General features: G+C 37.1%; 2 protein-coding genes across 3 annotated transcripts in view; one reads left to right on the forward strand and one right to left on the reverse strand.

Moving 5' to 3' along the window:
* The window catches only part of CCDC38 (coiled-coil domain containing 38), a 29505-nt gene extending 9353 nt beyond the window's left edge, over window positions 1-20152 (forward strand). Inside the window, exons 5-16 of one of the 2 annotated variants that reach the window (XM_032221614.1) lie at window positions 353-420; window positions 2078-2241; window positions 3723-3803; window positions 4431-4645; window positions 6625-6738; window positions 9415-9499; window positions 9711-9783; window positions 11148-11299; window positions 13255-13390; window positions 16106-16320; window positions 17354-17447; window positions 19773-20152. In XM_032221614.1, the coding sequence (XP_032077505.1) occupies window positions 353-420; window positions 2078-2241; window positions 3723-3803; window positions 4431-4645; window positions 6625-6738; window positions 9415-9499; window positions 9711-9783; window positions 11148-11299; window positions 13255-13390; window positions 16106-16320; window positions 17354-17447; window positions 19773-19880 (1505 nt within the window). In that variant the 3' untranslated portion in view covers window positions 19881-20152. The remainder of the gene's footprint in view (window positions 1-352; window positions 421-2077; window positions 2242-3722; window positions 3804-4430; window positions 4646-6624; window positions 6739-9414; window positions 9500-9710; window positions 9784-11147; window positions 11300-13254; window positions 13391-16105; window positions 16321-17353; window positions 17448-19772) is intronic. The other variant, XM_032221615.1, reaches the window with a different exon arrangement.
* On the reverse strand, window positions 19212-25560 carry SNRPF (small nuclear ribonucleoprotein polypeptide F). Its single transcript, XM_032221617.1, has 4 exons — window positions 25428-25560; window positions 23971-24096; window positions 21926-21990; window positions 19212-20238 (listed from the first exon to the last, which is right to left on the reverse strand). Exons 1-4 carry the CDS (start codon window positions 25428-25430, stop codon window positions 20172-20174), a joined length of 261 nt encoding a protein of 86 aa, XP_032077508.1. The 5' UTR covers window positions 25431-25560; the 3' UTR covers window positions 19212-20171.
* Between the last annotated feature and the right edge of the window lie 378 nt (window positions 25561-25938).

Here is a 25938-nt window from a genome sequence, read left to right on the forward strand (position 1 = left end):
TCTGGCATATTCCTCAAAAGAGGAAAATAAATCTTGCTTTTGTGGAATATTCTATATTGTCATCTGCAAAATGGGTGTTTTAGAGTCGTTTGCTTGAACTGCTCTGTAAAACTCTTCTTGGCTCACTAACTAAACTTACTGAATTCTTAACTTTGGCTTTATTTCTAGCATAGTTTCCTTATCCTTTGGTTTGACATTATACAACTTTAGATTAATATTTAGTTAATATTTCAATTTTTAAAATGTTGATTTAATTGTGTTAAGTCATCAATAACATATAGCTTGTTTTAAAAATATAGGATGCAGAATATCAGGAGAAAAAAATCACACAATTTTATTTATTTTTTTAAAGGTTGTCAAAGTGACAAACAGTCTATAGCAGATTACATCAGTGAAGAGAAGGAGCTATTTCTATTGGAGGTAACAGTTTTTATAAACCTTATAAAAATACTAGTATATTTCCACGGGCATTCTAGAAAACTTTCAAGATTTAGCTATTCTCCTAGGTCTCAAGTTAGGTTGGTTGGAACTCCTGTTGAATTGTGTGTGGCTGTAGATAATTGGATCTTTTATTTTTTATTTTTATCATTCTTGCATTCTGTTTTAATGTGGTTGGCTTTATTGTATGCTAGACTATGTTGGAGGTGGGCAGTGTCAGGACCAATTTTATCTTTTTTGAATGGTCATTAAGCAGATGCTCTAGTTGTTAAGCAACAGAGCAGTTGTTAAAAAAATCTATTTTATCCAAAGATATTTTTTTTTGCTCAAAACCAAAATAGCCCAAAACTGGCAAAAAACAAAGCCACCAAAAATCTCAGCCATAAATGCGACCTGGTTACCAAGCGACCAAAATGCAGTCACATGACCATGGCGGGAGGGGGGGAAATGTGGCTGTCAGAACTCCGAAATTGGCTCAAAAGTTCCTTTTTGGGGGTTCATTGTAACTTTGGTCATTAAATGATTGGTTGCTAAGTGAAGACTACCTGTATGAAAAGTTTCAGATCTATATTATTTTATTAGAATATTTTAAGGTGACTTGAACCTATAGCAGTTCTCAACACGGCATATGCTCATTGGCTCCAGGCCTTTGCAGAGTCTTCCCTTCCCATCTTCCCCTGCCACTTTTGAGTCACTGGCAATGTCCTTGCCTGTTTCAAATTGTCTCTATGCCCACTGCAACTACCGGTATCTTCCAATATCCAGAACAGAGCAGCCCAACTTATTTTCATACGCAGACCAAACAAACAGATTATAGCACACAAGCTACCTGAAACCAGATTTGTCATGTACTGACTTATATGTGCAATCTTACACATCTTTTGTGCAATGGCATAATCATTAGGCTAAGGGAGAAGTGGGTCACAGCTGATAAATAAAAGTGACTTTGCTAGAATACAAAAAAACCCCACACCTGTGGCGAAAAGATCCAGTTTGGAGAGCTGAAACAGGAAAATAATCATAGGCTGTTAAGAAAAGCTATAGTAGTTTGAAGACAAGCTATGTGGTTGCAGCTGATACAAAGAGAATAGAAGAAAGAATCCTGACACTTGTAGGAAGATTTCATTAAATGGTATGAACAAATGAGTCCACTTTATTTGTTACAGAATTAAGAAAAGGATATGATGGACTGCTAGTTAATAATGCAATTTCAAGATTTTATACACTTTATTAAAAAAATAGAACACATGTTGTATGCTAGCTCACATTTCTGAATCTATTATGTAACAGTAAATGGTATTCATAATTTTCAAAATGGAGAAAGGTGATGCACGTGTGGGAAATGATCGCAGGGACGTAATTTGGGGAAAGTGATCAATGGCTTGACAGGAATATATAGTCTTGTCTCTCCCACACAGATACACAGGAAATCCAAGTCACTATTTTAAAACTAGATTACCTAAATATAGGATTTAGGTAATCAATATCTGAGTCTTAAGAAAAACACAGCAATATTTGATCAAGTTCTTTTCAAATGGCTCAGTGTCAGAGAAGTGCATGGGAATGGTTTGGTTATGACAAGTTGCTGTGCATTAAGATGTTTTTTATATAACATTTTGCTATTGTGCTCTTTCTCCAGTACTCTGTTAAAATAAAACAGCGGACCATGACAAAGCTGGAGAAGATGGCAGCAAAGGAGGAGAGGAGGGCCAGAATTGCTGAAATAAAATTAGAAGACGATACCCTTGCATTTGAGGAGTTTCTCAGACGAAATGATAGGAGCTCTGTAGAAGCCCTTAAATTGTTAGTTACAATTCTGTTTTAACTTTACAGCTGACTATAGTCGCCATATTTGGAGTGTGACTTCAAAGATTCATTGTCTGGTTTCCTCTTCTGTTCTCCCAAGTGAAAAAGTGGTGAAAGAGTCACTGCAAAAAATGGACACTCTCTCTCCTACCTAAATGCTTTCCTTTTCTCTCTGCTAGATGTGTTTATTGGGTTTTAGACGTTTTTAGGCAATGGGTCATCCTTGGCTTTTGAATGGTGTCATGGGGGGTCACATTCTAAAATATTAATGCTCAAGAAAAAGCAGTGTGTTAGACCAGCCATAAGTTTGATTTAATTTAGCTTATATTACATTGAATAAAAATAAATATTATTAAATAATGTCTCTATGATTACTCTCCAGAACATTAATAATGTCCCCATGTCACATTATAAACATCGTAATTCAGCAGCTTTTGCAGGAGTTTAAGGAGCCAAACACAAGGCATTCAGGAACTGTACATTCCTGTTAGATCTCAGATGTAATACTTCATAATCGCTCATTGTGAGCAGCTAAAGGTTTAAGAACTAATTGGAACTAACAATAAACTAATTCAGTTTTAGAACAGAATTCTATTACAAGTAAAGTAAAGAAACTGTTTCTGTAGATAAGATTTCACTGTTTACTTTATCACACACAAAAGGAATGGGGAATTTCCAAACATTCCTGAACAATTCCTTATTATAAGAAGAAGCTGATATTAATTAGGATTCAGTTACCATACAATTTCCTTTAGACAAAAGGGTTTACATCAGTGGTAGTCAACCTGGTCCCTACTGCCCACTAGTGGGCGTTCCAGCTTTCATGGTGGGCGGTAACTCTGTTTATAAATTTTATAAAGTAAAGTTACTTCCCTACTTTATAAATCACCATTACTGTGGAATTGGTGGGCGGTTAGAAAATTTTACTACTAACAGAGATACAAAAGTGGGCGGTAGGTATAAAAAGGTTGACTACCCCTGGTTTACATCAATGGAAATTTTATTGTGTTTTTCATTTTCAGTATTTTCAAGTAATAATAATTGCTGAATGTCGCATTGGTTTTTTTTCCACATAGACGAAAAATAAGTTTGATTGTTTTTTCTTAAGTTTTCTTTAAAATTATTCTCAAGTTATTTTATTATTAAGTTTCTGGATTGCCAATAGTGTATACAACTATAGTCTCTTACTACTAATTGAAGAGACAAAAATGCCTTTTCCTTCTTGATTTAAGAAATATAAACTGCATCTGTATAACTATTTCAATATTTGGAATTGGCAAGATTTTGGAAGTTGTTTGCTACTGCATCCCAAGGCAGAGAGAGACAACTGGTCCAAGGTCACCCAACTGGCTTCATACCTAAAATGATACTAAAACTCACAGTCTTCTAATTTCTAGTCTGGTGGCTTAGCTGCTGCATCAGATTGACTCTCTGTTTCAATATGAATATCTCTGTATTAATATGCAGCCTTTTTCTAGGGCAACTCAAGAAGCAAAATACAAAATGGAAATAACAACAGAACTGAGGATAGCAATGAATGAAATGTTCTCCCTTAAAAGGTTAACTCTTTCTTGTTGCTTGTTGCTTTCCTTCCTTATGGGAAGGAATCTTGATGATGTTATTCTTAATATATTTTTCTATGATGCAGCATCTTCTTGCTCCATGAAGTTGCATTTCAAGTACCAGAGACCTACACAAGGGTCTTTATACATCTGTCCTATGACAGGCACCAAATGGTCCAGCTCAAAAATCATTCAAATGTACACTATTTATACCATGGACAACTGAGAAGTGACAGCTGAGATTTAGAAAGCTGAATCTTTAGAACTATGAAATAAATAGAAAATTGAGTAGATGTTCTTATTAAGCCCAAGTTAATATTTTCTATTCTTTTTATGAAGCATAATTGTTCTTTTTTAAAATTTCTAAACAAGTTCACAGATGTTGGGGATAAAGGACAGACAGTTTCTTGATAAAATAATCTTCCCCAAATTAATGTAATTTTGAAAAACCGTGTTGCCCAGACATAGCACAAGTAGCTCCAATATTAACAAGAATGATTATAAAACCACATATTGTAATTCAGGGAAAATGCTTTACTCAGCTTTTTCAGGTATTTGTTAAATGTCTGTTTGGCATTGCACATCTGTAATATCTTGTATCCCTTGTTCTCCTTTGACGTACAGTGAAATTGCAAACACTGAAGACCTTTTGAAGCATTTTTTGTCCTATGAAGCCTTTTTGTTTAGTATTTCTCCCAAAGCATGGCAAGAGCAGCAGATGGCAAAGAGGAAGAAAGACCGGAAAAGAAGCCCATCAAAACCCCTTATTTCTTTCCCACAAGCTGCTGATAAAGCCAAACTACTTTCAGCCTCCATTTTAATACCAACAAGTAAAACAAGTAAGTACACAGTTTTCATTTGTCCATTGATCATTTAAAATACAGTGTGGGGGAATACTGCTGTAATCATTCTAGCAAGCACATCAACTAGGAATCTTGAGTGATGCAAGGCTAACATATCTGGAATAAACTAAATTGAAAATATATAAAGGACAATATATGCAGTGGAAGCAGAAAGTTTTAATGTATGTAAAAAAAGGGGAAGAAGCATTGAATTTCCATTAGTGAGATTGCCTGGTGAATAAAGTTTCTAAATAACTGGAGGAATTTAGCATATTTCCTCTATGATACTTTTAATATATTCCCATCTCCTGCTCTATTTTTGCATAAAGTAACTTAGACATGTGTCACTTTGACTGATTCATTTGTAATAATTATGATCCATGAGGCACAGCTTACTGGAGTGGGATAATTGCCCTGCACTGGTTGTACCTGAAAGCAGTGGTATATCCAATTCCAAAGGCATCATTTATGCTGATGTTACTTAATTGAGTAGTAAAACAACTGTGTGAAAACAACGATGCTCAGAGAGCATCCTGGGTCCACAATAAGTGAACTATTTAAAAAAACTGAAGAAAGAAAAAATATTGTCTTCTTCACAAAAGAAAAAATGGAGGATTCAGGAAATTTTTGGATTAGTCAATCTGGCATCACTATCTGAGCAGGTTCCAGAGGAGGAAATCATAAAATGGAAACATTATATGAATCAAAATTTGTCAAGCAGACTAAATTTATTGTAAAAGTTAGGTTAGATTGTATAACAATTAAATGTGTACAATGTGATTCAAAAATTGTATTCAAAGAGCACTCATGAAAAATCTTAATTCAACAAGAGAGTTATAATGCTAATAGATGTCTTTGGCATGTCTAGTAGAATTGTGTATTCTCTTATTGAATAGTAAAAAAGCACTCTTAGGTTAGTCCTGAACTATATTGGTTTCATGATTGCTTTTGGGGCAAATTTTTAATAGAAATTTTATCTAGGTATGCCAAGCTATTATACTATAAACCTGGAGGGAGAAAACAATGTCCTAAAAGAAAAAAAATGTATTTGGTATAAATGTATTTTGTCATATCCCAAAAGATGAAAAAAAAAACAGTTCATGCAGGAAGAAATATTATGAAGTATATACTCTATTATTTTAGGTCCTAATAATGTTTATAGTGAAATGACTATAGTGAAATATTTATATAGTGAAATTGTCAGTCCTGTTTCTAGAATAATTGCCCTCTCTTTGGCCCTGACCCATCTGTCCAGCGATGGGATTCCCTACCGGTTCGCAAATGTGAGTGCACATGCCGCTTCTGCACATGCGCATTACCTTCTGTGTATGTACAGTTCCTGTGCATTACATCGGAGTGGGTGGGTGGAGCCTCCCATAGCCACCGCTACTGGTTTGCCTGAACCGGAGATAACCGATTCCCTAGCACCTCTGCATCTGTCCTTCTGGAAAGCATTTAGAACTATTTTTTAAAAGAGGCTCTGAGACAGGATCATGTGTGATCTCGTTTAAATATTTAGAATATTTGTGTATTTCTCCAGGTTGCTATTTGCTTCAGTGTTTTAAAATGAAGTTTTAACCAACTGTAAAACTTGGAGTAAAGTTTGAATAGATAACTTTACAATTTAAATAAATAATTTGTAGTGGCATTACATCAAGATTAGGGAAAACTCTAAGAGCATAATTGTTCTGTTGATATAGGATGAAAATAATGTATCAGCATTCTCTTTTGCTGCATCCTTAGTCTTAGTGTTATTGATTTCTCTAGGCTTCCTGCATTATAATTCATTCTCCAGTCCCATGACTTGGCCATTTTCTTTGACAACACTTTATATCAGTTGCAGATTGTTTCCACTTCCTATCAAAGGTAGCCTTGTTTGGATAATGGCAGTAAGGGTTAATAGAGTTGATGACTTGTTTATATTTTGTTCTTTTTACAAATATGTGACTCTTGTGTTATCTGGCTACTGCTTTTAGGCAAAGTGACACATCATAAAGGGCCGCAGCCTGCCAAGAAAGTGATAGTCGATAAATCAGTCTCAGGCGCCTTAGGCCATCCTGAGGAAAAGGGACAACTTCCAAATAGCCAAGGTAAGGAATAAGGAAGACATTTGAAAGAAAGGAGTCTGGGCTTTGGGGTGAGATGTTATGGCTGATTAGATATCTCTATAAGCAGCTCATCAAGTGGAAACAGCACGGTTGTTCAGTTGCCAATCGAGAGTTGGTTCTGGTGACAGAAAATGTCTCTGGAGGTAGGAGAAATCAGGGGATTGCCCACTTGTGCTCTGGAAGAGCTTCTCCTTAAAAAAAAAAAAAAAAAAAGCATGCAGCAATTTAGTTTCTTAGTTTCTTTAGTGATCAATTGTGAGTCCACTAATTGGGAAGTAATGGATTTACAATTTGCCCTGAATTGCTGTACAGCTTTTTTATGGACATTTGAATGGCAAAAAGTTCACGTTTTTAATCACTTTACAATTCAAGTACTTTACAATCTAAGAAAGATATTCCAAAAGTAAGGAAGATGAAAGAATTTCAGTGTCTTCTTTTTGAAATTAAAAAGAGGGAGGAAAACCTATCTTAAAGGATTTTAATTTAAAGATAAAAAGCTGATCAAGATTACAATATTAGGATATTTCAAACAGAAAATGATAGCAATTTTTTTAAAAAATAGAAGAAATAATATTTTTTTCTTTGACAAAAGTATATTTGAAAATAATAAAGTTAGTTAAACTAACAGACTGGACCGCTGTTGGAAGATTTATTGTTTATATATGTGGGCAGTAATAATTGGTGTATTTTACAAAACAAGAATAGAAGAGTAATATGAGCTAGACCAGTGATGGCTAACCTTTTTCTAAAGTTATGCCAAAATTGTGTCTGTGCATGTGCCCTACACACATGCAGATGCAATATCCCCCAGTGCATGTACACATGACTCCCCCAGGCTCCGGAGACGTTCCTGAAGCCTGGGGAGGGTGAAAACGGCCTCCCCAAGCCCTCTGGAAGGCCAGAAATGAGCTGAGTGGCACAAGCATGTGTGCCGGAGCTGAGGGCTGCTGTGCTGGCAAATATGGCTCCGCATGTCATCTACAACTATTTGACTAACTAGGCAGAGCCAACTGAGACATAAGAAAAAGAAAAAAAAAAAGAACCGTGCCTTTTATTCCAAAATAAAAGAGAATTTTTATAAAATGATGTATCATTGATACATAATGCCAGAGAAATTATTTAGAATATAGAAAGGCACTTCACATGCATGTTGGAAACATGATGAAGGAGAGCCTTCTCTGTGGCTGCTCCGACCCTCTGGAACGAGCTCCCTGTGGAGATTCGCACCCTCACCACCCTCCAGGCCTTCCGCAAAGCCCTTAAAACCTGGCTGTTCCGACAGGCCTGGGGCTAAAGAACCGTTGCCCCTATCTCGAATGGTATGATTGTTGCGTGTTTTAAATTATGTATTGTTTTGTGTTGTTGTTAATTTGTCTATATCCCCCTTCCCTGGTTTGAGTTGTGAGCCACCCTGAGTCCCCCTTCGGGGGAAAAGGGCGGCATACAAATGAAATAAACATTCAAACATTCAAACATTCAAACATGAAGGAACGTTTTATCATGCTTGATGAATGTGTAAAAAGGCTTAAAAAAATTAGATCCAATACCTACTTTGATATGGATTATTTTAAAGATCAACATTCAACTGAAGCCAGAACTTTTTCTTTTAAGATTAATGGATAAAAGAACCCATGAAAAAGTATTTCAGTATACGATCATAGCAGTGAGATTACTGTATGCACAGATGAAAAGAGTTGACACTGCTCATTATGGAGTGATAGTTGAAGTCAACTGATTTTACTAAAATGGATACATTAACTTCTTTGATTAGAGTAAAAACCAGAGGTGGTATTCAGCAGGTTTTGACCAGTTCTGGAAAACTGGTAGCGGAAATTTTGAGTAGTTCGGAAAAAATACCACCTCTGACTGGCCCCGCCCCATCTATTCTCTGCTTCCTGGGTCCCAGCTGACTGGAAAGGAATGAGGATTTTGCAATATCCTTCTCCTGCCATGCCCACCAAGCCATGCCCACAGAACCGGTATTAAAAAATGCTGAATCCCACCCCTGGTAAAACATGTTTATATTTATTGCTGTCTGCACATTTCTTATGGACTTTTTGCATAAAAATAAAAAAAATGAACTTGTGACTCATGGTTTTGATGATTAAACAGATTAGATTATAGAAAAAAGCATAATATGATGTAAGTTTAGAAAGAAAATATATTTGCGCTTAAAAGTGCTATGAAGAATATGGGAAGCTACTTCTATATACTTTTTTCTTTAAATTTTTTTTCTCACTTGCATGTTTGCTTTTTCTTTATTCATTTTATGAAAATGCATAAGATAGTAGTTGGACAATGAGCATTTATTACATAGGATGCTTCCATTTTTGTTTAAGGACCAAGAACTATCACCCAGGTTGCATTGAAACACCTGGAGATTTTAAGGGGTAAAAATAGATGTTTTAATCCTTGTAGGAGTTTAATGTACCTGTTTTGCCTCTTATTACAGAAGAACATTCTGCAAGTATTCTAGTGGCCACCAAAAATTTAAAAAGTAGAATTGGGAGTTATGTGCTTCCACAGTTGCTTATTCTTGCTTAGGGCAGTCCTTTCATGGTGGATTCATTACTCCACTGTGTATGATATAATTCTAGCAAACTCCTGTTGCTAAATAAGAATGATATTATATGTTCCCTCTTTTTTTTTTTTTTGCAGGAGACTACAGATTCTTTAGAAGGTCATCACAAGGAGTAATAGATCCAAAAGTATTCGTAGATGATTCATATGTATCATCAGAAAGGTGATAGTAATCTGAATTCAGGAAAAAAAAATCTAAATCAAGCTCATCTATGGATATCAACTTTCCTCCCCCCCCCCTCCCGTCCCCTTCCCTCAGGTGGGATCTTTACTTTACCAAGCATAATCTTCCTGCTTGGCATTAAACACTTACTTGGCAAGCTTCAAGATATACACACAAATTATATCTAAGTTAATTTTTCTTTTAATAACAGTGGTCTAAGTGAAAGCGTCTCTTTATCTTCAGAAGACACTATTAACTTGGATGATATCCAGAATTGTGACAAAGTAAGACATTTATCTTTAAAATATAAATATCTCAGAGTTAAACTGTGGCGTTCTTGGTGCTGAATTTGATTGTTTGCTTGCATTCATTAAATTACCCAAGAGTTGCCCTATTCCACCAGCTGGGTGACCTTGGGCCAGTCACTGTCTCTCAGCTCAATTCACCTCCCAGGCTTATTGATGTGGGGAAAATAGGAGGAGGAAGTTGTGTTGGATATATTTACCACCTTGAGTTGTTTGTAAAAATAATATAAAACTATTTTTGAAAAAGAAGTGTGCCTCTAGATATCATTTAATACCCACAACCTTTCAGATATCACCTACATCAGTGTTTCTCAACCGAATGCTGGCTGGGGAATTCTGGGAGTTGAAGTCCAGACATCTTTCAAGTTGCCAAGGTTGAGAAACACTGACCTACATAATCGTAACTACTGTACATATTTTGAGTGCTATAGGAATCAAAGCAGCAGAAAACATTACCTAATAAATAAATCAAAGAATTATTGATTGATTGATTGATTCATTCATTCATTCATTCTATAATTAACAAGGTATTTAGATTAGAAAGAAAGAAATATTTTGTTTTATATATGTTATCCAGTAGGTTTTTAGTGGATTCAATCCAGTAATGTGAGGAAGGAGTGACAGAACCTGGGTGCAGAGTTAAAAGAGAGATCAGTCTAGAATCTCTAAAGAATCACAAGCATGTCAAGTCCAACCTCTCTTGAATTCCATTGAGCACAATCTAACAGCTAGCAGGAAGATTCTCAAATATTTGAGTCTTCCTGTACAGAATCATGAATAATAATACATCAGTTTAATTGAATCTTCACATGTAGACCTGATCTTTTGCACCTGATAAGTAATCCTTGAACTTATTTGTGTTCTCTATAGCAAACAGTGGTGTCTATAAATATGAGGGACATTATGCAGCACTTCAGTGCATATCATATTTTCCCATCATATTTAAGCATGTTTACAGAAAATTGGTGGCATAGCAAACCATGCAGTCTGCATAATATATAAATTGACAAATGAAATTAATGGGTTTTCTCTTGCTGATTTATACATTTAATAATGAGGAAAACATAGTCCTTTATTGCCAGTTGATCCTCAAATGCCCTCTTTTCCCATATTTCCATTTTAATACAATAATAATACAATAGCAGGGTTGGAAGGGACCTTGGAGGTCTTCTAGTCCAACCCCCTGCCTAGGCAGGAAACCCTATACTGTTCCAGACAAATGGCTACCCAACATCTTCTTAAAAACTTCCAGTGTTGGGGCATTCACAACTTTTTTCAAAAAAAATGTTTGCAAACAGATGTGCCATTCCAGAAATTATGCTTTATTGTCTCTCCTTCATTAGGAACCAGAGATATACTTTAAAGACACAGAAGAGTTACTTCAGATGTTCAGATATCTTGAAGAGCAAAATCTTTCATTATTCCAAAACATTCAAGATATTAGTGGCACATTAGAGGAAACCCAGCAAAGAGAGAAAATAGTTAAGCAGCATATGTAAGTTATTAATTTAATAGGGTTGTTTTATATATATTTTCAAATTGTGAACATACATACATACTGATAGCAATTTGTGCTCCAAACAAGCCTATTGAGATTTTTTTTTGATTTTAAGCCAGGAAAAGAAGCTGAATTCAATATGGTGCTCTCTTTCAGGCACAGCTGATTAGCTTAATTTTAAGCAGGGTGTGGTGTGGAATGGTTTCAGCTCCTGAACAGTTAACACAGGGAAATGGATTTAATGTTAGAATCGAGAAGCTAATAGATATGAGGTACCTAAAAAATGTAATGTGTTTGGCTTTAAAATGAACCCTTAGAACAGTGTTTCTCAACCTTGTCAACTTGAAGATGTCTGGACTTCAACTCCCAGCATTCGCTGGCTGGGGAATTCTGGGAGTTGAAGTCCAGACATCTTCAAGTTGACAAGGTTGAGAAACACTGTCTTAGAACACTGAATAATCTTAATCATTCAAGACTTTAGTTAGAGAATTTCAGGGAGAGAACACACTGCCTTCCCCATCACCTTTTTTTAAATGTTTGTATTACATGGAGTGAGGGTCATGGGGTTCAGTGGCTAAAATGCTGAGCTTGTCGATCAGAAAGGACAGGGTTTGGCAGTTCGAAACCCTAGCGCCGCATAATGGAGTGAGCTCCCATTACTTGCCCCAGCTTCTGCTAACTAAGCAGTTTGAAAGCATGTAAAAATGCAAGTAGAAAAATAGGAACCACTTTTGGTGGGAAGGTAACAGTGTTCCGTGTGCCTTCGGCATTTAGTCATGCTGGCCGCATGACCATGGCGACGTCTTCATACAGTGCTGGCTCTTCGGCTTTGAAATGGAGATGAGCACCATCTGTTGGGAATGGACGTTGGGAAGGACTAGCACATATGTACAAGGAGAACCTTTATCTTTATTACATGGAAGCTGTCCTCCACAAAGTCTTTCCAATTCAATAAAAATAACATAAGGAATCCAACTTTGCCCAGTGAAGATAAGATTATTGCATCTGGAAATAATATAATTAAGAAATGTAGAGGATGTAATTAAGAAATTATATTCTTACATGAATAAACCATATTTTCAAAGGAGCCAGTCCTTGAGAAACTGCATATGTTGCTTTAAATCTTGTTATTGTGGCACACCAATACAGAACTAACTCAAAACATGTTGCTGCATAAAGTAAATCACAATTCCGTCCACTGAAGTTGGTTGGACTAGCAATTCAATCTTAACCTAGTGTTGGTAATCAGACAATACTTTCTACCTTTCCAGGAAGACTATGCAGGGTAGGCTTTATGGTACATGAGAAAAAAATTATGATGAGGTTCAGGAGGGGAAGCTACAGAGCGGCCACACATGCTCCTTTAACATCTGTCTCCTATAGAGGCTGCCTTCTGCTATCCAATGCAGGATAACTAGCCACTCCCCTTCAATATAATTGATGAGCATTCCATTATATCAGCGTTTCTCAACCTTGGCGACTTTAAGTCCTGTGGACTTCAACTCCCAGAATTCCCCCAGCCAGCTGGCTGGGGGAATTCTGGGAGTTGAAGTCCACAGGACTTAAAGTCGCCAAGGTTGAGAAACACTGCATTATATGCTATTCTATACAATGTATTATTTTATATGTTTTCACCATTTTTTTCTAAATGATGTTTTAATTAAAGAAAAAGATATCCTTTCTAATTAAGGACACTCTTAGTAGCAAATATTTTGGATAATTATTTTACAGCATTAGTCAGTTTATAAAGACACTGCTACAAATTCAAGACCGCCTCTGCCACAAATCACACTGTGGTAATTTCCAGTAATCTTATTAAATCAATTTGGTCTTAGCAAAAATGTGTTATTTCCTCTGCTGAAAAATGTTAGAATAGAAAAACTTCAGCAGCTTAAAAGAGACAAAACTAATTTAAGATTCCAGATATGAAGTTTTATACTCTCTTTTAATAGGGAACAAAAGGTAAAGCGCCTTAGAGACAAAAAAGAGGCTCTAATAGCTGCTTGCCTCAAAGAAGATGGGAAAAGTGCTGAACTGGCATTAAAAGCTAAAATGTTTTCTTCAGGAGAATATAATCCAGCATCCATGGTAAGTCTGAATGCAACAACCATCTTCATCATAGCACAGATTGTTCAATCCTAAAAGGATAATTCAGTTTGTATTGAGTTTGTATCTCTTATCTGTATGTAATACTCTGGGAGCTTCTGGTACAGCACCAAGTCACCTTTACCTAAGCCCAGAAGCTAAGCAGGGTCAGGCCTGATTTGTTATTGAAAGGAAGAAATATCAAGGTTTTAGGTTAGACTGGAAAATAAAAAAACATCCCAGAAGGGAGCAATGGTAAAGAGCTTCCATTCTGATACCAGGGATGCATGCGGGAAGTTACCGCCAGAAGGTGAGTTTGAACCACAACTTTACAACCAACTTTTGAATACCATGTCCACTGTCAAAGGAGGTATGGGCTGACTCAGGTTCATCATTGATAGACAAAGGAAACCAGTCCTGTCAATATGCCAGTGGGCAACATTTAGTTTAAGAAGTGCTAGAGTGCCAGATAAATACTGAGTAACATTGCAGAGCATCCAAAATGACCATCAGCAATTTATTATTGATATGGAATACAAAGTAATGGCTTTGATTAGCACTATAATATCTAATAGTGGTAATTAAATGCTTGGTTTATTGATTTATTATATCCCATCGAATCTGGATCAATTCTTAATGACCACCCAGATTTTCTCCATGACAATCTGTTCCAAATCTGGCCTTTCAGGTCTTCTTCATTGCCACTGTACTCATTGCCACTGTAACTGAATCCATCTGCCTTGCTGTTGGTCATCCACTTCTCCTTCCTTACACTTTTTCTACCATTAGCACCTTTTCTAACAATGAAGTAATTAAGTAAGGGAACTATAGAGCCAGAAGGCATTTAGTCTACAATTGACCTAGATGATCTCCAAGGTCCTTTCCACCTCTTATATTCTATGATTCCATATCTGAATACATACAGATGCTGCATAGTGTAAAAATCTACCTTGAGCGTGTTCTAGCTTGAACATATGCCGCAAAGGGGAGGCTATTACTTTTTTGCCTAATTTGTTACTCTCTCAAATTCCTCTTACGGTTAGTTTCCCGCTACATACAACTGGCATTAGCTTCCTGTTCCATATGTCTATTCCATGTCCTACATTCTGGTGAGACAGAATAGGTCTTTAATCTTTTTCCAAGTGGCACCTTTCAGATTCCTAAAAAGTAATGTATATCCCCCTACATTTGTGGGCTGCTGCTGAATAAACGTTTTATTTTTATTTTCATTTTAAGGCCTTCAAGTCATTCTTGGCCCTGATGACTGAATAAATAAGTTCCTGCAGTTTTCTTTGCAATATTTTCAGAAGTGCAAGTTGCCGTTCATTTTTCCTAGGGCTGAGAGAGAATGAGGAAGGCCCAAAGTCCTCCCGATGGCTTTCTGGAGGAGGTAGCTTACAGCCTCCCAGTTTCTAGCTTTTAAAAAGCTACAACCCAGCTAGCTCTCAACATGTGATTGAGAATCTGTATTTGTATTAATATAAAACTGCATTAGACTATTTAGCAGCCGTATTGTAATTGTGACCAATACTGAGGTTGTAATCAATTACTATTTCAAAAGCAATTGTTTTTAATTATTTCCAATATTCTTTTAATAAAACCAGAGGTGGGTTGCTGCCGGATCGGCCTGGATCGGCTGAACCAGTAGTAGTGGCGGAGGGAGGCTCCGCCCACCCACCCAGACGTTACTGTGCATGCACAGAAGCATCGCACAAGCGCAGAACCGGTAGTAAAAAAATAAGCAACCCACCTCTGAATATAACCCTTCATTGTAGCTAGTCTACCAATTTTCTTTTTTCTTTTGAGCATATATAATGAAGTCCTTTTTTATTCTTGCTGGAATCCTTTGTTCAACTTGGTGTGTTGAGCAGCAGCTATAAAATGAGCTGATAAATAAATAATAAATATACTTTATTGACTTTTTGACAGTCATCTCTTTGGTTCTTTCCTCCCTATGTCCTTTTCCTTGGTGGTGTGTATGCCTTTCTATTTCTTATATGTGGAATTATTCTCTTCAAATCCTTACTAAACATTCTGTTGAGGAACAGTGGCTTCTTCTGTTGTTTTGCATGGGCTTTTTCCTTTTTGCTGGACCCTTCTTGAACTGTTTTAGCAATCGGCACAGAATCCTACTTACTGCTTCCCTTAATAAGTTTTTCCAGCTTTACCAGACCTCAGAGTGGATGATCTCAATAACCACTTCACAGTTCCAACTGGTCAGAACAATACTGAAATGGTTTCAGTGAATTCAGGATGGGCTACCAAAGACCAGGATGTTGTAACCTTGAACTGAACACCTCTTCTTCCAATGTGCATTGGGTTCTTACATTTGTGTTTGCATCCACATTGGTTTTATGCCTTTTTGACCACCAAACTGCATTTATTTTTTTAACATTTATCCATTTGAATTTGCAGTGTATGTTGCCAGCTTTGTATTATTAGGTCTTGTTCACTGAGTCAATACCTTTTTGCTTATACATTATTTTCTTCCCTTTTAGCAATGTTCAGAATTATATAATTCTTACTCTAAATTTGGGGAATGCTTACCTCTTGTATTTAGCTTTAATATTTCCCTATAAGCTTTGATTTATGTTTTCTAATATAACCTGAGAATTTGCTTCATTTTGTTTATGTATTTATTTATTAAAATATACTCTCTATTCCATTCCCAAGGTTAAGAGTAGTTAATGATATTAATTTTCTTCTTTATAACATAAGAATAACATACTGGATGCACTTACTAAAAAAGTAGCAGAAGTATACAGAGTTTGCTGTGAGACACAGGAAGTATCCAGCATGACCTCATTTCAAATGCTAAAAAAAATAGAAATGCGAGTTTCAGAACTCTGTGAAATGTTCGAAATACTTCCAAAAGAGTATCTTGAGATCATTGAAGTCACTGAAAAGCTCAGAGCAAAAGAAAGACGACAAAGGTAAAAATTTGCCAAAATATAATCTCATCAATTAACATAATTTTAACTCTGAATTCCAATATCATTTTAACCAATATCAAGATTGGTGATGTGTCCAGCTTTTGACCTAAAAAGTAGGCAGCTTCAGAAAGAATGCACAGTTTTTGTTTGCTGATGCTTTCAGGATCCCTAAGGCCCCCTTTATAGTATAACAAAGTTGTATGAGCAAAGTTGGAGTGAACAGCTACAGAATGATGGATATGTCTGAAGAGATTAGTCAGACTACAGAGAATAGCAGTCAGCAGTGCGGAAGCTATACAAGTGACAAGGAATATGGACAGATAGACAGATTATTCCCAAGAACACAATTGGTGACATAATGGAAGATTGTATTTGTTGCATTATAAATAAGTGTTAATCTAAATATGGAGACTCGGTTCAGCCCATAGCATTGCAACTCTGTGGGGGGAAATTATGTGAATTAATAAAAGAAGGGAGGGCAGGGCAGGCATTAGGAAGTTCTCTCTCACCAATATCATGCATAACATTTACCACGTAGTTGGACAATATTTGGGGGGGGGGGAGTTGTTATAAAATATTATTTTTGTCCATTAGGACACTCAGCTTTGTCTTCTAAAATGAACAAATATAGCATTTTCTTAGAGGCAAAACAAATGTATAATTGATGTAATTATACAGTATAAGGATGGGGTGCTAAGTCCTTTTCATTAGAAGGAAACCTTGGGGCACCAATGGAAGCTGTATCCAGAAGGAATGAAGAAAAGGCATTGAGATTTCCTTTTGACTGGAGCAAGGCAGAGCTCGAAGTGCAATCCCTCGCATAGACAGGGGGTGTCCCTTGCAGTTTCCAATAAGTCGCTATGACCCTTTCTCATTCTCTGATCTAACATGTTTTTTCCTCTCACTGAAATAATGTTGAGTTCTTCAGGTTTAAAAATAATAAAATAAAATCAGGGAACATTTTAAAAAAGGAAGCTTTCTTTAGACAATACACTTTACATTTTCAAAGTCTTCCCTTTTTCCGTTCTTGAAGGATACGTGAAGACAAACTGAAAGAACTCAGAAGAATTCAGGAAGAACGGCTGAAGCTTGCTCTTGAGAGAGCAATTGCAGAACCAAAGAAAAGGGTTGGTAGTCATGCTTTAGAGATGTGGTCTTGGATTGTGCCAGATGATAGCTGAATAGATGCTTGCCTAGCTACTTCGTCAAAGCCTAAACTAGTTATTTGTAGTTAAAACTTTTACTACCATCTTATGCTGTATCTAAGTAATTATGCCTATTCTTGGTTTGTGAATTATGTGTTCTACCCATTTAAGGTCATCCCACAATATAGTTTAGTATTAGTGTAGTTTATAGTTGAGATTGGAGGAATCCAACAGAATAGTTTGTCTTCATTATATGGTATAGTGCAATTTAGTAACATACCAACTGATGCAGCAGCAATGTATTCATCTACACTAAAAATGAGTATTATGTGGATATACTTTATCTCTTCCTGAAAGTGCCTTTGCAACTGTATTTGCACAAGTTAATTTTCATGCCTTTGTAACTACCGTGTTTCCCCACAAAAAAGACAGGGTCTTATTTTCTTTTGACCCCCGAAATACTGTATATACTCGAGTATAAGCCTAGTTTTTCAGCCCACTTTTTGGGCTGAAAAAAGCCGCCTCGGCTTATACTCGAGTCAGTGAAAAATTTGCCCGAAATGGAGGAGAAAAAGGGGCGGGGCCATGCCGCTGGGTGACGCTCGTGAATGGCCTGGCGCCCCTGTGAGTTTCCCCTCCCTCTGTGTCAGTTTGCCGCGCAGCGCGCACCGCACCATCCCCCCTCCTCACGTTCTAATGTAATGCAGGGCTGTCTTACGATTCCCCTTCCTCCCCCTCCTGCCGCTCTGCAACGATGTCCCACCTCCTCCTTGTTATGGCAAGCAGCCACATAGCGATGTCCCACCTCCTCTGGTACAGTGATCCAATGATAGGAATCACTGTGCTGTGTGTCATAGGAGGCGGGACATCGCTCCCGCGGCTGCACGGGACATCATCATCACAGCGGGACATCATCATCATGAGGTGAGTGAAGTATTTCATTGAATACACCGCTAGTTTACTGTTTTTCTTTGAAATAAATATTCAAAAACATTATTGGTATCTATTTTTATTTTTGAAATTTACCGGTAGCTGCTGCATTTCCCACCCTAGGCTTATACTCGAGTCAATAACTTTTCCAGTTTTTTGTGGTAAAATTAGGTGCCTCGGCTTATATTCGGGTCGGCCTATACTCGAGTATATACGGTAAGCACTTGGTCTTATTTTTAGAGAGGTCTTATTATTTTTGAGGTGCAGGAGGCGGTGACCGTGATCACCTCTGGGCTGCTGCTGTGTTGCAATATTTTTGGGGAGGGCTTATTTTAGCCGCATATGCTCAAAAGCTCAATTGGGCTTATTATCCGGGGAGGTCTTATTTTTGGGGAAACTGGGTAGTTCAGAAATTGGCACATAACTCAGCTGCCAGATTAGCGTCTTGAAGAATTCAAAAATTCCATTATTCATCTCTGGAAAACACTGCACTGAGGATCTATCTATTCCAGGAAAACTACAAGGGCTAATCATTATTTTAAAAACCCTCTAGAGGTTACTGAGGTCAAGCCACTTTGGAAAATACTTCTTTTTGCATTTCTTCCTTTCCCGACACAGAATGAATTATCACAGCTGCTAATCTTTGGGTGGTATTCTGAATTCAACAACAGATTTAAAGACTGTCTACTTTTTATAAATTCATTATAGTCACACTTAAATCAGAGCCTAAATTATTTTTATATTATTGGTTTTAATTCTGATTTCAATTTCGAAGGATTAAGATATTACAAAATAAATATTAATATAGACCACAACTGTCTAAAAGAACTTTTTAATACAGTTTCTTCATCATAAAGTCCGTAACAAAAATGTGCAGACACCTACATAGTTTCTGGAGCAATCCTAGCCACAACATAATTTCAATCAAAAGTGGGATATTTAACATCTAGCCTTAAGAGACATATCCGTATGAATGGGGCCAAGTTAATCATGACTGTCTTCAACTGTCACAAAAGTAGTAATGTCACAAAAACAAAAGAATTCATACAAACATTGCCAAAACTCTTTCCTGCAAAGCAAAGATTGAAGTGTGCCAAATTTAAAGCGTGGTGGAAGATGTCCTGTGATGTGACTTTACTGGGTTCTCAGACCAAAAAGGCTTCACTTCCCCAATAACTAAGCAACTTTGAAATGTATGTGTTTTGTCTGATAGTTCTGTTCTAAGTATATCCAGCTACAGGCATCCATTTCAAGTGTTTTTACATTTGTATAAAATATAAGTGAAAGACTATGTATGGGAACTTTTAACAGGAAAACTAAGGCTGATTTTAAAAGTCCATGCATATGAAGATTTTATATTTTTTGGCTTTGTTTTAGATGGGAAGAAAACTAGTGTTCCGCTCACAGCCTCCAGTGACTAAGCACGAAGCAGAACAAACTACAGATGCAACTACAAGAAGTGAAGATGATTACTACTTTACTTGAGGTTTTTTTTTTGTAAAGTGTATTTTTGTACTAGTTATAGTTTTGCTCCTAGTTTACTCCAACTGAGTCATATAAAGTAAATGGTGATCCCATTTGCTTTAAAATATTTGTATTAAGGTTAAATAATCCCAGTTTTTATATTTGTGGTTCATCTTTCATATTGACTGTTTCTTTCAGCCATATGTATTTTTCTGCCTCCCAAAATGTAATGTTACAAAACATGAATTTTTTTCAAAAGCTACAACTGAATATACATATTTTACGCATTAAAAAACACAAGATTTTCCAATATTATTCTCTCATTTCTCCATCTTCTTCTTCTTCTTCTACACCCCTTATATATAGGACATTGTTGCACCTGGCAATAAAGAGATATGTTATTTTTGCTGCAATTCACATGAATTAAAAAGACTGTTTTCTATAGCTAGTTTTCATTCAAACAATTTTGATTCTGTATTTGGTGTTGTGTTTAATATTAAAACTGCTTTTTATTGAATTTGTGTCATTATTTTAATATATTTCTCTATAACTGTCAAATACACTAAAGAAACTTTATAAAGCTTTATAAAGAATGAAATTGTGAAACATGCAAACTGGCTCGTGCAACAGATCTTTCTGCTATTTTGCTTTCCCAGACCTACGCCTTCCATTTTCATTTGTCATTAAAATTTTGGGGGATGGGGGATGTTGTCGAGGTGCAAAGGAAATTCAGGGGAGAGGAAGAAAGTTTCTTTTGATTGTTCAAGGAGAATCATGTAACTAAATTGTATTTAGTAACTTACCAGAAGATTTTAAATGAAAACTTTATTATAGCACTAAGATATTTGATTAATGCACTTTTCCCGATATAGGTAGTTGTCAACTGATGTCCACAATTGAGTTCAAAAGTTTTATTTTTAATCAAGACACTTGTTAAGTGAGTTTTGCTCCATTTTACAACCTTTACTACCACAGTTAAGTGAATCACTGCAGTTGTTTGGTTAGTAACACAATTCTTAAGTGAATTTGGTTTCCCCATTGACTTTGTTCGTCAGAAGGTTGCAAACGGTGATCACATGATCCTGGGACACTACAATCGTCTGACTTTTGTGTATGTGACAATGGGGGACGCTGTAACTAAGTGTGAAAAATTGTTATAACTGACTTTTTTCAGTGCCACTGTAACTTCGAATGATCCCTAAACAAATGGTTGTAAGTCAAGGACTACTTGTGCCAAGTACTACACAGGTAGTCCTCAGGTTATGATGGCAATAGGGCCTGGAATTTCTGTCACTAAGCAATGTGGCTGTAAAGCACACCATTATATGATGTTATCACTTACAAATAGCATTTCCAACATTCCTGGTTGCCACTGTCAATATCAGGACCGTGTAGGTTATTAAGTGAGGACCTCACCTGATTGCAATGTGGGAAGAGAGAGACATCTCAGGCAAACAGACCAATGGGTGAAAGTTGCAGGTGAAAGCTTTGGGTAGGCAGATGCTATAGAGTGCAGGCAGGTGGGTGCAGGCAAGAATGCGGGTGGGTGAGAAGTGTGCTATGGAATACAGATCAAAAAGCAGCAAGAGTAGGAGTGACAATCTCCTGTTGCAAAGAGTGATCTCATGACCATTAGATGCTGCAACCATCATAACTGCAAGTCGGTCGTCAAGTTTCCAAATTGTAATTACGTGACTGTGCGGATGCTGATGCCTCTATTTCACAGAGCAACCTTAAACCCCCCTCATTCAGCTACATCATAACTGAACAATTGCTGAATCAGTGGTCATAACCTGACCTGCAATTGATAAAGGTTATTTATTAGATGTATAAAATGTATCCAAGAGTTTAAGGCATATCAAATGGAGGGCTCCTCTCATTTGATTTTCACAATGATTTGGCAAGATAGATGCAATGCATATCTGGCAAGGTAGCAATTGGCCCAACACTTTCTAATAAATTTTCTGGTGTTAATTTTAACTTGTGTGTCTCTGTCTTCATCCAGCACTTCAATCACTTTTCCACAATACTTAATTTTAAGCCACTCAGTTACATGCAGACATTACCTTATCAGAACTTCACCAAGATGTCCCGACAATGCACCATCAATATATTCTTCAGTATTGGCAAGCTTTACAAACAGAAATGAGTATTACTGGATAGGAGAGTTACATGTATTCCTTAGAGAACATTTTCTACAATCCATACTTAAAATTTAATAGAACTTCCAATATTTAATAGTCTAAATTGGTGGTTCTCAAAGTATGAACTGATTTCTGAGATCTTATAAGGAGTCTATTATATGCATGGTATATATATATATATATATATATATATATATATATATATATATATATATATATATATATATATATATATATATATATATATATACCATGCATATAATATATATATATGACACATATGGTGATCAAGAGATACTTCAGTGGTATCAGGGGGGCAGGGAGAAGGGAAAAATAGGCTGCCTTAATAGATGAAGTGGAAGGAAGCACATCAGTCGATTTCAAAGCTCCTCCTGATCAGTGCTGACATTTCTCCCCTTCCCTATATGTGATATATGTTATCTATTCTTGCTGCTGAGACACTCCTAGCATCAGGCCTGGCTACGATCCACATAAACTTCCCATAGTCTCATATAACAAAAGCAATGGTATTGTATAGGTGCTTCCAGACTTACCCAGCTAATTGATGAAGCTCCTGCCTTCTGCCAACTCCCTTTTATACTTCCCTTTTCCCATAAATTTTGATGCCCACCAGCTTTAATAATGAGGTCTGTGCCAAAAGGCTTGTCTCTGTCCCCTCTCCTCACTAGAAAGGTTATAACGCAGAGGCTCCCAACAGAAATAGAGGACGTAGTCCTGGTCCATGCTTGCAGTCCCACTCAGCCAATAGCATCCCCAAATGCAAAGGTCCCTTCCTTGGTATCCATCACTGAATACATCCTCAAGTGGGGAGTCACTGCAGAATAGGGAGAGTGTGCTGGGTTCTCTAAGCCAACACAAAGAACTTTTTCAGCCAAAAAAGAAAATAAGTTAGTTTTCTAATTTTTTAAACTTTCTTTAACCTTTTCTGATCAAGTGTGTATATATAGAGATTTAATTGGTCACTGGTCTAAGACTCTAATAATAAATTGTTGTTGTTGAGAGATTTAATTCATATGATTTAATTCACAGGTTTTTTTTCTCCGTTTTTATCTATTTCAGTCAATAGATAGATAAGGTAAAGGTTTCCCATGGCCAATCAGGTCTACGGGGTGATGCTTATTTCCATTCTTGGCCAAGGGAGCCAGCATTGTCTGAAGAGCATGGTCATGTGGCTAGTATGACTGATAGATATACAAAGTAGAATTACTATCATATAAGGAATGCAAACTTTTTTTGTTACGAAGGTCTTCAAAGCAAAGGTAATCACTGTCCTGAATTTAATATATACATAATGAAAATGTGAATTCATTATTTAAGAAAACTTTGCTGTATCACCTAACAATATTTGTGTACATACAATTCTTTGTAGGCTGGTGAGCACCAGGAAGAAAGACTATCACAGCAGCATGTTTATTTTCCGCTCTGGCCATAAAAGAAGAGTCCCCTTGTCTATCATGTAAATACAATAGACTGGCGACCTTGGAACAGATAAGTCCGTTCTTCCTTTAGCAGCCAGCTAACTGAAGTTTTAGTAAAGTAAGAATCCAATTTATATTTCAATGCTATCAACAAAGGAAACCTCCCCTCTTCCAAATCATAATTCATCATGAGTTTATAAGGACGTTTGTGGATGTTATAATAAAAATACTTTGTTAGCAATAAGCCTGTCCAGTTGAACACTGTAAAAATATAAACAAAGCATAAATTCTTTATTGAACCTTGTTCAATAAAATATAGAAATTAACCTGATTGCTCAACTTAGTAATTGGTCTTTGCATTTGTTTTTTTTAATGCATTTATATAATTCAATGCTATATTTGCATTGCATTAGGCCTCGATTTATTTGCTCAAAACTAATCCCTTACTATGCTTAGGTATAGCACAGAACTAGCATCTTCTCTCTCTGTTTTCACCAGTTGAATAACATGAATATTTTCTTGACTTACCTGCATATTCATGTAGCCATCAACCGATACAAGATAGCCCTTGTATTCCATCCCCCACTTCAATTTCACCATTACTGGCTTCCCAGTTAGCCCATTTAGAAATGGCTTTGGATTGAGAGGCAAACTCTGCATAGACAACAAAATAAAAACACTCACACACGTACACACTGTTAGACCAAACTCTTATCCTGAGTAGAGTTTGATTGTTGAGATTTATCAATTACAAGTTTAAGAAAAAGATTATAGCATTTCAAAAAAACTGTTGACAAAATAAACCTTTAATTCTATAAATCCCATATAAGCAACCTGTATTCTTATGACACCATAACTTAACCTATTGGTCCCATGATTTGGGATATTTTCCAGAGATGTGTTTAGGATTATGGAAATTACAGTGCAACCATTCTGAAAGCAGCCAAATCTGTAATGGGTATTTAAAAAATATCTACCGGTAATTCTCTTTTAAAGTTGTTAAAAATCATGAGCATAATTACATGTTGCATTACCTTAGTAACACCTGGAGTCAACTTTACAAATATGTGTTGTTTTCTCTACCTTCATACTTCAGCATCATAGTACCATCCAGACCACGAATACTATTAACTGGCCTTATTTTACTGGCTTTTAAGCTTTAACTAAACAAGCCCCAAACAAGAACCATACCCAGTATTCAAGCCATATAGTTGTCAGAAGGCATCCTAATATTAATGCTAGGAATCTTAGTTTTAATCACCCAGGAGGGATATGCTGTGGGTCCCAACTCCAAAGGAGTTCCATGTGATGGGACCCAGGCAACATGCCTTTTCTGCTGTGGCCTTGGGAAAAGCATGTCATTGCCTTCTCCCCAAATGAGGTTAGTCCAGGCATAATTTCTCCATCCACCTCAAGCATTTCACACAAGGTTGTGGTATGGTTCCAGTGACTGTTGTTCTCCCAAAATCTTTATTCTAATTATGTTCGATTGCTTTGAGACTGTTATTGTTTGTGCAGAATTATGCCCAGAATTATGTTTTCATGAGGTGGGTGGCTATATAAATACGCTAAATAAATAAATAAAATGTAGGCATGCGTGTTCCCGTATGGTGTAAATAAAAGTTGCAAGCAATGTCCATATATCCCATTCTTACCGCCACCTCCACCAGATGCACAGACACACACCCCACATACAGAAAACTAGGAATCGGCAAAGACCAGGATAGCCCATTCTACCTCAATAGTGCACAATAGTCTTTCTCCGCCTGGTCTCCTATTCAGCTAGGAGTGATAAGAACTCTACCCCAACGCCTCTCTTGGGATAAACGCCAATTAACCTGAGAAGTCAGGGGAAGGGGGTGGGGGTGTAACCCGCAGCAACCTGCCAATACTGCAGCCAAGAGCCGCTTTCGAAACCGCGCTCCCAGATGCATCACCCGGGACCCAGGACCTTCCGATCGCGCTGTCTGCCCTCCTTTACTCACCATAGCAACCCGGCCAGGCGAGGGGCGGCTGCGACTGTAAAAATTATTCGGGGGCAACACGTGCGCCCGCCAAACTTGCAAAAGAAAAGGCCAGGAAATTACGTCACACGCCGTCTCTTTCCTCGAGCAAAGCTTTCCTGTTGACCTTTCACCTGAACGGAATAATACTCCCCGTCCTGTTGATAGACTTACACATTTTCCTATCTCTATGATCCAGGCGAAGGCGGGAAGCAAAGGCACTTTTCGATAGGCGGCTTTTCAGAGACAAGGCGGATGGGCGGGGCTAGGGAAGCTGAGTTTGATTGGAGCCGGAGTGATAGTAAAGAGCGGCGGGCTGGTTGTGCGCGCGCAGTGCCTCATAGGCGATGCACTTCATAATGGAATTCAGTTGTTCGGGTTCGCAGAGCGGGTTGAACTATTAGCATACACGAACCTCATTGGGCTTAGCGTATCAACACAGCCGCAGTGCGGATGCCTTTAATGAGTGCCGTTGGCTGTTACTTGTTGCTGA

The sequence above is a fragment of the Thamnophis elegans genome, chromosome 7 (genome assembly GCF_009769535.1).
Source record: "Thamnophis elegans isolate rThaEle1 chromosome 7, rThaEle1.pri, whole genome shotgun sequence".
Classification (NCBI taxonomy): Eukaryota; Metazoa; Chordata; class Lepidosauria; order Squamata; family Colubridae; genus Thamnophis; species Thamnophis elegans.